Raw genomic sequence first — 16,310 nt, 5'->3', positions numbered from 1 at the left:
TTTTTTTTTAATTTTTTTTTTAATTTTAATTTTTATTTTTTTTAAGATTGAATTTTTTAAATTAAATTAATAAAAAAATAATATTTTAATCAGATAAAACGGTGAGTTTTGAGTAGACTAACGGAAGTTAACAAAAATTGACGGTAGGGAGTTTTCTAGTAGTTTCGGGTTACCTAGGGACTAAATTTTCAAAAAAAAAATACCTAGGGAGTTTTTAAAAAAAACGCGTTTACCTAAGGATTTTAGATATAATTTCCCTAAAAAAAAAAAAGGCCTTAAATTAAAAAATATATATATATTAAAAAAAAATTTTGGGCAAAAATAATTTATTTTTGGACCTTATTAATCTAGGGGTCCAAGGCGAGTGCCTCACTTGCCTAGTGGCCTAACCGGCCCTGCTTCCAGGTAATGAGGCAAGTTGGAAAGGGCCAAATGAAGATGACTAAGTTACAAATCCTAGAGAGCTAATATAATATTTATTTGTCAAAATAAATGTTGGGGTGTCCAGCCACTTACTCGGACTAATAAGTCCTATATAGATTTTCTCACATGTGCTTTTCAAATTGTTGTAGATCCTAGTCCTTAAGATTCAGAGTGGCCCTAGCCCAGTTGACTCATTATGTACCTTGTAAAAACCAAATTAGAGGCCTGAAAAACACTCAAACTAGACCAGCCAGTCAGAGATACCTGAAGAAATTCGTGGGCGTACTTCATCTCATAAAATCGGTTCTGTAGAAGAGGGTTGTCAACTCTTTATAAATATATTCAAGGTCTTGTCCACAGGCAATGTGAAATTATTCCTCAATACCATCCAATCGTGCAAACCAGTATTTTTCATGGTCCTTATAACAGGGTAAGTAGTGTGGACTTCCTGTGGTAAGCTCTGATACTATGAAAAAATTTATAGGCTTAACTCATCTCATAAAACATCTGATTTTATAGAAGATGATTGCTCATTCATTATAAATATGCCCAAGATCTTATTTACCAATAATGTGAGATTATTCCTCAACAATACCATCTCGGAAGACCTTTTGGATAATTTATTCAGGAGAAACATTAAGGTTTATTTATTTCGACCTAAAATATTTGATGGTGTATACAAAATACTTCTGTCACAATTGATAAAGCCAACAATTAATCAGCCACGGGTAAAATGGAAACTTAAAACCGAGAAAACATATATTCACTAGACATGACCACAAAATGGTAGAATATTTGCAGCAATAGGCAACAGCTATCTTTTCCTCCTCCCACTCCAAAGAATTTCCGTAGCTCACTTTCTCTTTCGACGTCCTTCCTCCACCTCTCCTCTCTTGTATGTTCATCACCCTTGTACTTCAATTGACTGAGTAGAATTACTAGTTTGATGTGATCATCAACATGACAAGCTATGTTTCTTATTCGCTTCCAACAAAATTACATAAATTTATATTGAAGTACAAATACATCAAATAGAATGGCAGCGGCCAAGTGAACTCTTAGTCCTATTTTAAACGGGGAATAGGGACAGTTCTTAGAGGATGAGCAATCTGCAAAGTTAAGCCAAACTTATCATCCAGGTTCATATCCTCATGTTTAACCCCATTTTCAAGCTTCCAATCAAAGGTGTGGATAAGAGAACCTAACATCAAGTGTAACATTCGTATTGCCAATGGTAAACCTGGACATATTCTCCTTCCACCACCGAAGGGTATAAGCTCAAAGTTCCGGCCTTTAAAATCAATGTCCGACCCCAAGAACCTCTCCGGCATAAATGAATTCGCATTCTTCCATGAGCTCGAGTCTCGGCCTATAGCCCATGCATTCACTAGCACTTGTGCACCCTGTGGGATAACATAGCCATTGATTTCCACATCTGCTTCGGCTTTCCTGGGTATTAAGAAAGGAGCTACCGGGTGCAGCCGAAATGTTTCTTTCATTACTGCTTGTAAGTAAGGTAGCCGAGCAATATCCGATTCCTCCATTGGGTTGCCTTTGCCAATTACTTGCTCCAGCTCTGTTTTTGCTTTTGAGAGTACCTCTGGGTTGTGGAGTAGCTCTGCCATCGCCCATTCTAGTGTGGCTGAAGTTGTATCAGTTCCCGCAACAAATAGGTCCTACATATAAGGAGAAGATGTTAGAATATTTTTTGAAGATCACAAACAATTTTCATAAAATCAAAGAATAGGGATCTGGTATTGATAGTGACCACGAACAAATGTTCTATCTTAGATTTGTCCATCTCCTCTCTGTTTTCTTCACTAATGTTAAGAAGGGTATCTAACATATCACTGTTCGTCATAGAACTCGACACTTTTCTTTGCTTTAATCGTTGCCTAATCATGCTATCAAAGAGGTTTATAGTCTTTCCAAAGTGAACTGTCATGCGCCGCCTTATGCCCTGTGGGTCGATCTTCTTAAGCACCGGAAAATAATCTGCTATGTTGGGTTTCCCTGCCTCTTCCATAATATTCCAAACGATCTCCTTGAACTCTTGAGCCATGTCAGAATTCGGGTCGGCCAAATCCACCGAACAAATGGTGTTTGATAAGAGATTAAGCGTAGTCTTGAAAGCCGCTCCGCCAATATCTACTGCCTCACCGGTTAAGCTGCTTTGGCAAGTTTCAGCGAGCAGCTCTTGCACTTTCTTCCGCCGGATATCCTGGTTGGCGTCGAGTATTTTGCCGGTGAATAGTTGGCCATTACATATTTTGCGAAGGTTTCTTCACCGGGTTGAAACGGGTATCCACGGCAACCCAAACACGTCTTGGTTATGGGCTCGGAGAGCGTCGGGGATGGTTCGGTTGCAGAGGAGTTGGTCATGCGTTTGGAGGACTTGTTTGGCGGTGTTTGCTGAAGAAATGATTATTCTGGTTACTCTGCCTAGTTTGAGGCTCATTATGGGGCCATGAGCCTTGGCAAGCTTGGTAAGGACTTGTGGGGTTTGTCGCCGAGATCTAAGAGGTTTCCGATCACCGGAAAAGGTTTGGACCAGGTGGAAGCTTTCTGGGATTCGCATTGCTTCTTGGAACCAAATGGAAGATTTGGACTAAGATCCAGGTGAGGCAAAGAAATATTATACAACTGATAAAGAAATCCATCTTTGATCTTTACCTATGAACCGTAATGGCAAGAAGGAAATTAAAAAACACAGCAAAGACAAACAGAGACCACCTGTTCTTCCTTCATAGACGAGAAGTAAAACAGAACGTACATGAACAAGAACACCTCACTTTGACACGGAATCATGGTCTTTCCTTGTGATTTATATTGGTTCTTTTGATATATTCCATGTTTATAATATAACTCAAATCATATTTATAGGATTACGTGTTTATACAATATGCATTTGAATATGTGGATTGTAGAAAGTAGAGCCATGAACATCTCGATGTGGTACTCGTGAAGAATCCAAAATAGTATGCAAAAATCTTTGCACGTGAACAGGGGCCGAACCACCCATTGGCATGGGGCTAGCTCCCAAGTTGGTCCCCATATTTTATTATTATTTTTAAATACACCTTTAAAAATTAATTTTTGCTCCCCTAATTTTTTTTTTTTTTTTTTAATTTTGCCCCAGCAAACAAAACGTTCTAGTTCCCCAAACAAAACATTATAATTCTGCCCCAGCACGTGAACTTGTGAAGCATGTGATTTATTATTCTAGTAACCACAAATGTAAGGGTTTGAGAAAGTGATTCATATTCTGAATTTTAATGTATCATATTAAAATTTTAAGTAGGGATTGTAAATTTTAATACGATCCGTGAATTCGATACAAAATTAGTGAGTTAGTGTTGAGGAATCTAACCCATTTACTTGAATTTATTAGATTAGGGTTGACTTTATACCCATTTCTAGACACAGCCTGAACCTGACACTCGGCATTTAGATGTGTCAATTCTTTACATAACCCGCAAACTTGACACAAACCCAACATAAAATTAGTGAATTATGGTTGAAAAGTCAGGCTCTTTTAATTATATGAGTTGAGTTATAATTGACTTAATATAGTCTTATACTATGTCTCGACACAACCTAAACCCGATTTGTTATCCCTAATTTTAGCTAGAACAATATATATAAGTGTACTCCTATTTTTTTTTTCGACATAGTAAAATTAGTGATCACTTACTCCTTTGGACACAGACACATTGCCAAACCACATACTATTCACTAAATCGTGCAATCTTAACAATCCTAATAGTAATTATTTTGTTTGGGTGTTTTGGGTTCATCATAAAAAGAACATATTTGGGATATGTTGGACATGATAAAAGTTACATTGGAGATTATACTTAATAATTGGAAGCCAAAATGAGAGACGAATTCTGTGACATTTCAAAAATTAAAATCCAAAACACCTTTGGATATTAGAGGAGATTTGTTGATACAATCATTGAGTGAGAAAGTGGACTTCAGAAATTTCGTATATTTCTGATGACATTATTACTAATAATATAATATCTTATTTGAGTACTTTAGGAGTCATATATATTTTTTAATTAGATTTAAATCCGGATTCGGTAGAATCAACGAACATGTGTTCAATATGAAAATCGAAATTTTAAATAGTTCAAAATTCACCTTATTTTTAGCACTTTTGCTCCTCCCAAAGAAGAAAAAGTTGCAGGGGTCCTTGGTCATGCTTTTGCACCATTGACAACATCCCAGCATTTACTCGGAGTTGTGGATGAACCAACTTCTTCCAAAGTCATTTAAAACTTGCTAAGAAAAACCCATAAAAATTGAATCCCAGCATTTACTCGGAGTTGTGGGTGAACCAACTTCTTCCAAAGCCATTTAAAACTTGCCAAGAAAAAATAAAAAAAAATAAAAATTCAAAACTTGGTAGTTGGTACTTCAATCCACCTATAGAGGTTAGTGTTACTGTGTTAGGTCTGTTCAGGAGAAAGGGTTAGACGTTTGACAACGCTTTTTAGAATATTGTTGTGTTTTAATAAGAAAGAAAAATGTATTAACCACATGTGAATCCTACAAATTCAACGATAAATTTAAAGAAAAATATAAAAAGATATTTGTATAGGAGAATGACACCAGACATAGCTTCTTTATTTATTTATTTTCCTCTACTTCAATTGAAGCCTTGATGATTTCATATCTATGCCATAACCCTTTGATTATTGAAGGGGGGAAAGTTTAGAGAAGTTATTTTATAAAAAGCCAATAGGCATACTAGTTTAAGTTTTGATAAAGATATATATATATATATATATATATATATATATATATATATATATATATATATTCTCAATTCAAAATGTTGATGTAATAGTATCAACCAAATGTTGGATTATTCATTGTTAAAAAAGAAAAAAAAAAAATCTAAAGATTGGCTGGAAGTGTACATCACATTAGCATTGATGAATAATTGCTAGGATAAAATTTATTTTTTAGCATTAATTTTTGGCATAGAAACCAAAAGTTGATAGAAAGACGTAAATGAAACTAGGTTGGGAGAAATTTTTTATTTCAGTTTAAATAATGCTATATATTATATTTTGTTGGGTGGGCTTAGGCTCTTTTAATCCCAAAAGTTAGTTCAAGAGCTAAGTTTTTCTTTACACTTATAAAGTGACCATCAACCCCTTCAAATGAAGTTTTCTCTTACACTTATAGACCGACCATTAACCTCTTTTACAATCGATATTGGATAATCCAAACATATTCTCATTGAATTGACGTGATTGATGAAAGAAATAAAGCCACTAAAATTTATATTCTTTGTCTTTTGTTTTTTTGGAGCAAACAAAACAAGCTGTTAAATTACTTTGCCTCTAGTTTTCCGTGGCGGCTAGCTAGGAAATTAAGGACGAGTGTTATTTTCCTACAAAACGTCAAAGTAATGATTTGAGTAGACCGATGAATCTCTATCCTCTCCTAAAAGATCTTGGAAAAATGTTTTGAGCCCACATGATTTCATGGAATGCCAAACCTTATCTACAGTTCATTATTACGATTTCACAAATCATTTATATAAGAAATTCATCACACATGCACTACAATAAAGCTGATTTTTAGCCACAACGGGCGCTAAAAGTTTAATAGTAGACGCTATTCAGCTTCGTCCGATAAGTTGGACGTTAATGCTCCAACGGCGTCCACAAAGGTCAACGCTAATAACACTTTTTTGTTTTTTTTTTTTTTTACTAATTACACTTTCTAATGAACGCTATAGAGCTAAAACTAATGAAGTTATTATGGTTCTAAGGAGTAGTTCAATCGGCTGTGAATCACGCCTAATAAAATAGAGGTCACTAGTTTCAATTTCTTTCATATTCCTTTACGTGGATATATGAAAAAAATAAAATAAAAATAAGGATATAATGGACGCCCGACGGTATTCTACAATAGAAAACTAATAACTATAATATAGGGCAAACAATTTTTATGTTAAGTCAATTTAATTAAATGAGTTGAATTAAGTTTATATTTATGTCCTCAAAACTGACACTAGATTACTAATTATGAAAGAATTTTCTAGAAGAATCGAGAGTAAAAATACTAACCCGGAGTAGATGCAATATCGTAGTTCTGTCCATCTCCTCACTTTTCTCTTCACTGATGCTGAGAAGGATATCTAAGAAATCACCGTCTGTGATACAACCGGACTCTTTCCTCGACTGCAACCGTTGGCAGATCAAGCGGTCCAACAGCGCCATGATCTTTCTAACGTGACCTTCCATCCGCCGCCTTATGCCTTGAGGGTCGATCCTCTTAAGCACAGGGAAAAAATCTGCCAAGTTGGGATTCCCCGCCTCTTTCATGATATTCCAGATGAGCTCCTTCAACGCTCCGGCCTTGTCGGAATCCCGGCCGGCCAAGTCCACAGAAAAGATGGTGTTTGATAAGAGATTAAGCGTCGTCTTGAAAGCTGCTTTCCCAATCTCCACCACCTCGCCGGTTAGGCTGCACTGACGAGTTTCGGCGAGGAGCTCTTGCACTTTCTTGTGCCGGACATCTTCGTTGGCTTCGAGTATTCTGTTGGCGAATAGTTCGCCGCTGCATATTTTCCGGAGGCTCCTCCAGCGGCTTGAAATGGGTATCCATGGCAAGCTGAACTCGTCGCTGTTGTAGACTCGGATTGCGTCCGGGATGGTCCGGTCGGCCAAGAACCGGTCATGTGTTTGGAGGACTTGTTTGGCGATGTCTGCTGAAGAGATTACTATTGTTGTCACTTTGCCTAGTTTTAGGCTCATTATGGCGCCATGAGCTCTGGCAAGCTTCGTCAGGGATTTGTGGGGTTTATCGCCGAGTTCTAAGAGGTTTCCGATGACCGGAAAAGGTTTTGGACCCGGTGGAAGCCTTTTGCGATTTGCTTTGCTTCTAGGAAATATATGGAAGGTTTTGATCAACATAAAACAGATGAGGCAAAGACATATTATACAGCTCAAGAAATCCATCTATCTTTCCATATGACACTCCGAAAAGATTACTTTAATTTCATGCAAAAGAAATGAAGGAAAAAGAAAAGCAGTGTTTCTGGTTCATGCTTTTGCACCATCCGGATCTCCAGCTGCCAGCTGGGGATATTTATCCCATCTCAATGCATACAAGTACAGAAGATAAAACAGAACTTGAGGCCAGGATTTATGGGGACATGACGTACAAAGGAGCATAAATATCTATGGGTGGTCGATATCACTAATAGGAATCACAATAAAATCCATGGGCAAGTGGAAGAGTTGAAAATATCTATGGGTGCCTTCTCATTATTAATAGGGTTTCTATCTGCCAGGCAATTTTCACTCGCACATGATAAATGAGTTAGATGGCTATAACTATTACAAAATATCTAGTTTGATGGAAATTTTCTATAACCTATTTTAATAAGTAACAAGTGTCATTTAATACCTTTGAATTTCTAAAAAATTAATGTTTAGGCTCATAGGTTAGTAAAATGGTGACAAATGTATGTTAAAAATATTAAATAAAATGTGTAAGAGATGACACTTGGCATATATTAAAGTAGGTTTGAGGAAATTTCTTTCAAACTAATTTAGAGGAAATGTCTGTCATTTGATAAATACCAAACCATACCAATAGTTCATTATTACAGGTTAGATCGGCCTTAATTGTAATATTATTTCACGACTGCCAAAAAATTACATCAAACTGCGATACATCCAATCATCCTTGTTACTTAATGCCCAATCGTATGAAATCATCATTCTCCTCTTATGATAGGGATATATAGTTGGCATTTAATGGCACATGGATAATAACGGATTAATTATATTGGATCGGTATTTTTGTTTTGTTTTTTTTTTTTTTAACTTTTTAAGAAAAACAAAAATATTATTTTAATATAACTAATTGGATATTATCCAGTTCAAATAAATTGAAGATGATCTTATTCCATGGAATTCCTTTACATATCAACAATTCATTATTACGATATTATTATGTATTACAAGAGATATATGGCTGGAATATTTTATCTCCCTAAAGCTCGTGTCATGCAGCCCATTTGGGATGCGGACCCACATAGGGTCAGATCGGCCTAGTAATATTATTTCACGACTCGAAAAAATTACATCAAACTACGAAACATCCAATCATTAGGAGTGTACAAGCGGATACTGAATTTTAATAACCGCAACCGCTTCGCTTAGGCGGTTAGCTGTTATTCAAACTAATAACCGGCAATTTTATAATCACTTTCTTTTATATGGGCTTTTGAGATTTTTAAGGTGTTTTGGGCTTTCATTGGGCCTATTATTTGGGCTTATTTAAATAATTTTAGGTCGAAGTGTTCTCGAAAATAATGAATATGATAAAACCCTGTCCCTAATATAACATTAAAACGACACCGTTTTGGTGTTTAACATCAAAACTACCAAACAACGTTGTTTTAATGTTATATTTTTAATATAAAATATAAAATAATATATTTATATTATTATATATGAGGGTAGGTGGTTAGTGGTTATTAACCGCTTTTCCCTTCTCCTAAAACTGCTAACAGCTCCGCCCTAAGAGGTTTTTTTATAACCGCCTACCAAAGTGATTATGCTACTAGCAGTTAGTGGTTGCGGTGCGGTTATAACTGCTCGTTTGTACACCCCTACCAATCATCCCAGTTACTTAGTGCCGCATGGTATAGGAGCAGCATTCTCCTCTTATTATAGGGATAGTCACTACAAAATAACAATTTTTTTTTTACTAGAGATTTCTGACGTTTTAGGGTGTCCGACGCGTCAGGAAAATTTTTTCTGACGTGTCGTTTCTAACGCGTGTAAATTGTCAGGAGCATAGGTGACAGGAAAAAAATTTTCCTGACAAGTCAGTGGGCAAAACGTCAGAAAATTCTGACGCTTTGGTGTATCACACATCAGAAAATGTGGATTTTTTTTTTCTCAATTAAAAAATTTATTAATTTAAATTAATTTTCAATTAATTTTTTTTTTTTTTTAAGAATTTCTCTGCACCAAGAAACGAAAATCAAAAATCTTCTTCTCTGCACCATTAATGGTGCAGAGAAGAAGATTTCAAAAACCCAAATATTTGGGTTTTTGAAAGATTTTGGTTTCTCTGCACCATTGTAGATTTCAAAAACCCAAATATTTGGGTTTTTGATTTTATGAATTTCTCTGCACCTCTCTTCTTTTCTATCTCCATTTTCAAAAACTCAAACCCAAAACCCAAACCAAAAAAATCTTCAAAAAATCAAAAATCCAAGTGTCAAACCCAACAAATCTTCAAAAACCCAAAAATCTTCTTATCTTCTCTTCTTCTTCTTCTTCGTGTATTTTTTTTTTTTTTTTTTAACGTACCCAGCTTCTCGATCTTCTCCTTTTCTTTATCTTCTTCTTCTTCGATCTGCTGCTTTCATTTTTTTCCTCTAGATCTAGAGGGAGCTGCCGTGCAGTGTGCAGAAGGGAGATTGAGAGAGGAGAGACGAGAGAGACAGAGAGAGAGAGAGAGTGGGGAAAATAAATGAAGAGGGAAAAAATAAGAAGAGTGAAAAAGTTGAAGGGAAAAAGAAGAGGGAAAAAATTTTAAAATCCCGCCCATTGTTTTATGATATGTGAATATCGGGTATCGAGAGGGTTTCTGACGTGCCAGGTGTCGCACGTCAGAAATTTCTGAAGTGCGACACCACTACAAGAAATTAGGTCTTTAGGGGCCCCTAAAGGTCCTAAAGTGGACGCTGTTGCCAACAGCGTCGACTTTTCGACCCTAAAGGTGTCGACGCTAATAGTCCGACCCTAATGATCAAATGTCTGATTATCAGGGTCCACTTAAAAGTCGACCCTAATGATCACTTTTAGCGTCCACTTTATCGCCCCTAAAAGTCGCAATGTTTTGACCCTAAAGATGATGTAAATGGAAGCAAAAGTCGACCCTAATAGTCAAGCATTAGCGTCCACTTTTAGTTAACCATTAGGGTCCACTTTATCGACCCTAATGGTCCTTTAAAAAAAATAATAATAATAACTATCAGCGTCCAAACCAAAGTGGACGCTGATAGTTAACCATTAGGGTCGACTTTTGTCGACCCTAATGGTCCTAAAAAATTCTCAAGCAAATTAACTATCAGCGTCCACTTAGAGTCGACCCTAATGATCACTTTTAGTGTCCACTTTATCGACTCTAAAAGGCGCAATGTTTTGACCCTAAAGATGATGGAAGTAGTCGACGCTGATAGTCAACCATTAGCGTCCACTTTTGTGGACGCTAATGGTCCAAAAAAATTTTAAAAAAAATTTGACTATCAGCGTCCAAATTAAAGTGGACGCTGATAGTTAACCATTAGGGTCCACAAAGTCGACCCTAATGGTCCTAAAAAATCAACAACAAAAAAAATCTGCGATCGATCGCACTTGGAGTGCGATCAATCGCAACGTCAATAGGTTTTCGATCTCAAAATGTAAAAAACCTACTGACGTTGCGATCGATCGCACTTCAAGTGCGATCGATCGAAGTGCGATCGATCGCAACGTCAGTAGGTTTTCTACATTTTGAGATCGATCGCACAATCATGTGCGATTGATCGCAGTACCAGTAGGTTTTCAAGTAGGTTTTTTATATTTTGCGATCGATCACACTCCAAGTGCGATCGATCGCAAAACCAGGAAACAAATTCATATATTCGTGGAACTTAGATTTATCTTGGCTGCCTTAGAATCCATTTTGGGCTCTATTTTATAATCATTATATGCTGGTTTAAGAGATCCATTAAACTGAAAAATGATGTGCATGTTTGGCGGTAAGGATATCTTTTCCAACTTTCATCCTTGTTCAATTCGGTAGCTTACTTGAGAAAAGACAATATAAAGAATATGGAGAGTTAATCATAGATTATGGTTATCTCATTCTGTTTAGGTAATACGTTTTTATTCCAATAACCTAAGCTAAGTGTTTTGGGTTAGGCAATTCTCCCACAGCTTCCCTGTATGCGTAAAAGAAATTGTAGCCGAATGAACTAACTTTCAGTTGCTTAGCATTTCCTTGGTCTAGGCAAAAATTAATAAATATGGATTTTGGCTGTGGAAAAATATGAAGATTGAGAGGAGAATATTAGCATTTCCTTGGCATTCAGTTTGCTGGAATTTTGACAGAATATTGATAGCTAGTGCAGCCAAGTGCAGGATTTACTCATGAATTTAAGGCTGGAAATTTCGAAACTCTATAAATGTTCCCCTAAAAACATTTATAAAAAGGAAATCTTACCAAGCTTAAAATACATACACAAACATATTTAGGCTTTCATAACACTAACCTTTTTATAGGGATATCCAAGTCAGCAATATAATGGAGTGTAAAACTGATAAATTCCTGCACATTTTCAATCCATCAGGACAAGGAATTGATAAATATAGTATGCTAGAAAATGTTTTGTACAGAGTTTTAGTCTACCATACAACTCTATAACCTACACCCATAGCCATTCTCACTATCCATTATTACTATAGGCTCGCAGAAGAACAACTAATAAGATGCTTTATGAGCCACAAGACCATTCTCAGAAAATACATAATCGTAGTCATCAATAACTGCAAAGAGAAAAGAGACACTTAATAGTATAGTCATGTACATATGAAAAATTGTGAAGTAGACAACTGCATTTGGCCCTAATTTTGAGAACTATTGAAAACCAATCAGATAATGCTTATAAAGGTTAGACTTGAAACTCATTTATAATCCATAGAAAACATAATGCTTGATTGTCAAGGTTCATGACGAATATTCACATGAAAAATACATTTGAAAGCTAAGAACCAAAGTATATTTTTAGATCATGTTGAAACAAATGGAATAATCAAACAGATTTTGGGTTCCTAGCTCTTATAGCTAAGCAATTACCTTTCGAAGTTCCCGCATGAATTCTAACAGCATTGGAGTGACCACCTAGCATTTGAGTGGAAAAAGTTGCATCAAAGACAATTTCAAGCGGATACATGGAAATGTTACTTCCATGCAATAAATCTAAGAAATAACAACTTGCTTACCTATATCCTATGCTGCTGTGACCATAATAATATAAACAATACAATGGAACAAAATTAGCAAGCAAAATGAATCAGAGAAGAAAATTGGTACCTTTCTTGGAGCAGTAAGGGTCCCATCCACATCAAATAAAGCAATTAAACCAGGATTCCTAATGGCCATTTCGCTCAACATATTTTTTTGCAACACCAAATCCACAATATCACAACATCAAAATTATGTAAGACACCACCATTATACCACTAAAACTTTAATAACTAGACAACTAACCGTATCCACAATAGATGACCAAAACACATAAGACCCAACTTATTCTAAAGCCAGGGCACCATCCCAAATAAAAAAAATTAAAAATTAAAAATTAAAAATGCATCTTCTCCACTGTCACACCACCAAAGCAAGCTTTAGCCAAAAGCTAAAAAAATTCAACACAATCACTCAAAAAACCATAGCCTCATGTATGTTTAGTGTAAATAGTTTTTATTAGATGCATTCTCTTGCTAGCGGCAGCTGAAATTAGCTCACAGTACAATTTCCAAATGGGAATTTCAAGAAATGGGCATTGTGCTGAAAACAGAGGAGCAAATTCTCAAAGGGACTGATTGGGAAATCAGGACTCGAGTAATGCGTGCAGGGAAATTCAAGAAATCTGAAATAAATAGGAATCTGTGTTGCAGATCGGGGCTTCAAGATAGAATTCTATGTAAATAAAGCTGTTAATCAGTTTGATTTGAAGGAGTCTCTAATGTCTTTGTAGTTTGTTGTTTGTCTGTAGAAGGTGGTCTAAGTTTGTAGCAGTAGTAAATCTGTGCGCAGTAGCAGTAGGTAGTTGTGTCTCACAGGTGGTAAGTTTGTTTTAGTAAAATGATGCTCATTCATCCAAAAACAAATTTCTACAAATGGGGTTTATACAAGAACAAAGAGAACATGGCAGAGGACAAGAAAAGGCAGAAATTTGAAGATGAAAAATCTGATAGAACAAGAACCCAAAAACTTAAATACAAAAACAGAGAAAAATAAAAATAACAGAGAGTGAGAGAGAGACTTGATGACCAGAAGATTGATGAACGGCAGTGCGGCAGATATCGCCAGCCTTCTTACCGGGGCACACGGCATCAACAGAGACTCCAAATGCCTGCAACGCTTGAAAAGGAACCATCACCTGCAATCAAAAATCACACTGCAAGACATTAATCACATACATCAATTCAAAGGTGCGCCGGAGAGAGAGCTGTCGGAGACAGCTTAGTGCGCCGGAGAGAGAGAGACGAGCGCCGGAGTGAGAGAGAGAGAGAGAGAGAGAGAGAGAGAGAGAGTGAGAGTGATGAGGGAGGTAAGTGAGAGGGAGAGAGAGGCAGAAATTTCAGAAATTTGAGGGATTTTGGTGTTTTTGAGGTTTGGGGGAAAAAACACTGTCTGAAATTTTTGGTTCGAAAATTTCAGACACCGCGCGCGCCACTTGTTGGCGCAAAAATTGAGCATAATCAGCGGCAACAAAATTGGTCGCCGCTATTTAGGATTTTTTTTTTTTTTTAATTATACTTACAATATTTTTAGAATAATTAAGCACCTTTATATATATATATATATATTAACTGATTTAATGAGCCATTCGCAGTTTCACAGTCTGAATTAGTTCATACTTACACATGTATGGCTTAATCTTTAAGACAAGCATATGACTACTAGCAGGATCAACCAGGTACGAACCCTAATTCTCCATCACCCGTCACCACCATAGTAGGCCTCTATCCTACCATCGAAAGTTGATAGGGCAGAAATTTGAATGATGTGTCGCCGGCACGATGGCCGTGCGATCCGTCGAGTTATCATGAATCATCAGAGCAACGGGCAGAGCCCTATATATATATATATATAGTTACAATTTTTTTTTTTTTTAATTATACTTACAATTTTTTTAATTTTTGTTTTTCTTTATTTTCTCTTGTAATATGTTTTTTATTATTATTATAATATTAACTAATAATTTCCGTTTAATAAATTTTTATGATAAAGATCATTAAGTTGATATTTATCTTACAATTAATTATAAGATCAATACAAAATCCAAAGATAATATAAGATTAATATAACTAATGGACTAAGATAATATAAAAAGCTTATAGTTCAATTGAATGTTCGATTGAACCTTCAATTGTATCCAGTTTGATCAATCAATTGATCTTATCGTAATCAATATAATTAATTCACTAGAATCTATCGGATGTTTGATCGATCAATTGATTCTATTACAATCAATCGAACTAATTCACTAGGATCGATTGGATTTTCGATCGGATGTTTGATCTTATCACGATCAATTGAACTAACTTACTAGGATCGATTGGATGTTTGATTGATCGGATTTTCGATCCAACATTTGATTGATCATTTGATTCTATCACGATCAATCGAACTAATTCATTAGGATCGATCGGATGTTTGATCGATCATTTGATCCTATTACGATCAATCGAACTAATTCATTAAGATCGATCTCAATCGAACTAATTCATTAGGATCAATCGAATGTTTGATCGATCACTTGATCCTATCACGATCAATCAAATTAATTCAGTGGGATCGATCGGCTATTTGATCGATCATTTGATCCTATCACGATCAATCGAATTAATTCAGTAGGATCCATCGGATGTTCAATCGATCATTTGATCAATTAATTATATATATGAATATATATTATATACATACTTGTTAGTTACTATATACTAACTTAGTATTACTATTAAGTTAAGTGGTAGATCACATGATCTAAAGATGATGTGAATTGTAATTAGAAAAAAAAAAAAGATTATGTGAATTATTATATCATATGATCATATATATCACAAATTAAGTGATTAATATTAGAATCAACAATGTGTTTGTTTAGAGATATATGTTGTTGTTATGTTTAGAGTATTATGCTGTAGATATCATTATAAGTTAGATGTTTCGTCATATGGTCTACCATTATAATTTATATGATTATATAAAATGATCAATTGATGATTAAATCATGTGATTATATAATAACAAAATATACATATATAATATGACGTAAGTCAGAAGTATTTACAAACTTATACAAATACAACAATTAAGTACCCAGAGACTTAATAACTAGTTACTTAATAAACTAACATATTAACTAAGTTAATATATTAAATTACTAACCTAGTATAATTTACTATAGGTTATTTTGACAAAAACAAATTATATGTTACTTAATATATATATATATATATATATATATATATATATTATACATACTTGTCCGTTAATATATACTAACTTAGTATTACTAAGTAAGTTAACTATTTTCAAAAAACAATGACATGATGATGTGTATTATCATTCTAATTACATTAGATCATAGTTAATTAGTTAATTAAGTATGCTCTAGTGTAATTAGAATGATAATACATATGAACTTGATCTAATAATGTTTTTTTTTTTTTTAGAAAACTTTGTCCTATTCTTCATGAATTAAGTTTCATAATATTTAAGTATAATGTATTATCACTATAATTTATATGATTATATGACATGATCAACTGATTATTAAATCAACTGATTATATAATAACAAATTATACATATATAATATGATATAAATATACAAATATATACTAATACAATAATTAAGTATCTTGAGACTTAATACAATAATTAAGTATCTAGAGACTTAGTTTCAATGTATGTTATAAATCCATCTATGTTATACATTACGTTTCAAAAAGCTTTAGTGGACGCTATTGAGCTTGTAGTTTAATTTTATTCTTTTTTTTTTAAAAAATTTTAGAAGAGCTTTAGCGTCCACTATTGTGCATCAATTTTTTTTTTTTTTTTTTT

General features: G+C 34.7%; 1 protein-coding gene and 1 pseudogene across 1 annotated transcript; both read right to left on the bottom strand.

Moving 5' to 3' along the window:
• Window positions 1-1,372: 1,372 nt before the first annotated feature.
• On the bottom strand, window positions 1,373-7,559 carry LOC132173602 (geraniol 8-hydroxylase-like). Its single transcript, XM_059585136.1, has 2 exons — window positions 6,513-7,559; window positions 1,373-2,099 (listed from the first exon to the last, which is right to left on the bottom strand). Exons 1-2 carry the CDS (start codon window positions 7,404-7,406, stop codon window positions 1,488-1,490), a joined length of 1,506 nt encoding a protein of 501 aa, XP_059441119.1. The 5' UTR covers window positions 7,407-7,559; the 3' UTR covers window positions 1,373-1,487.
• On the bottom strand, window positions 2,108-4,563 carry LOC132173606 (geraniol 8-hydroxylase-like; annotated as a pseudogene).
• Window positions 7,560-16,310: the final 8,751 nt, after the last annotated feature.

The sequence above is a fragment of the Corylus avellana genome, chromosome ca3, assembly GCF_901000735.1.
Source record: "Corylus avellana chromosome ca3, CavTom2PMs-1.0".
NCBI lineage: Eukaryota > Viridiplantae > Streptophyta > Magnoliopsida > Fagales > Betulaceae > Corylus > Corylus avellana.
This window is presented reverse-complemented; position numbering and strand designations above follow the sequence as displayed.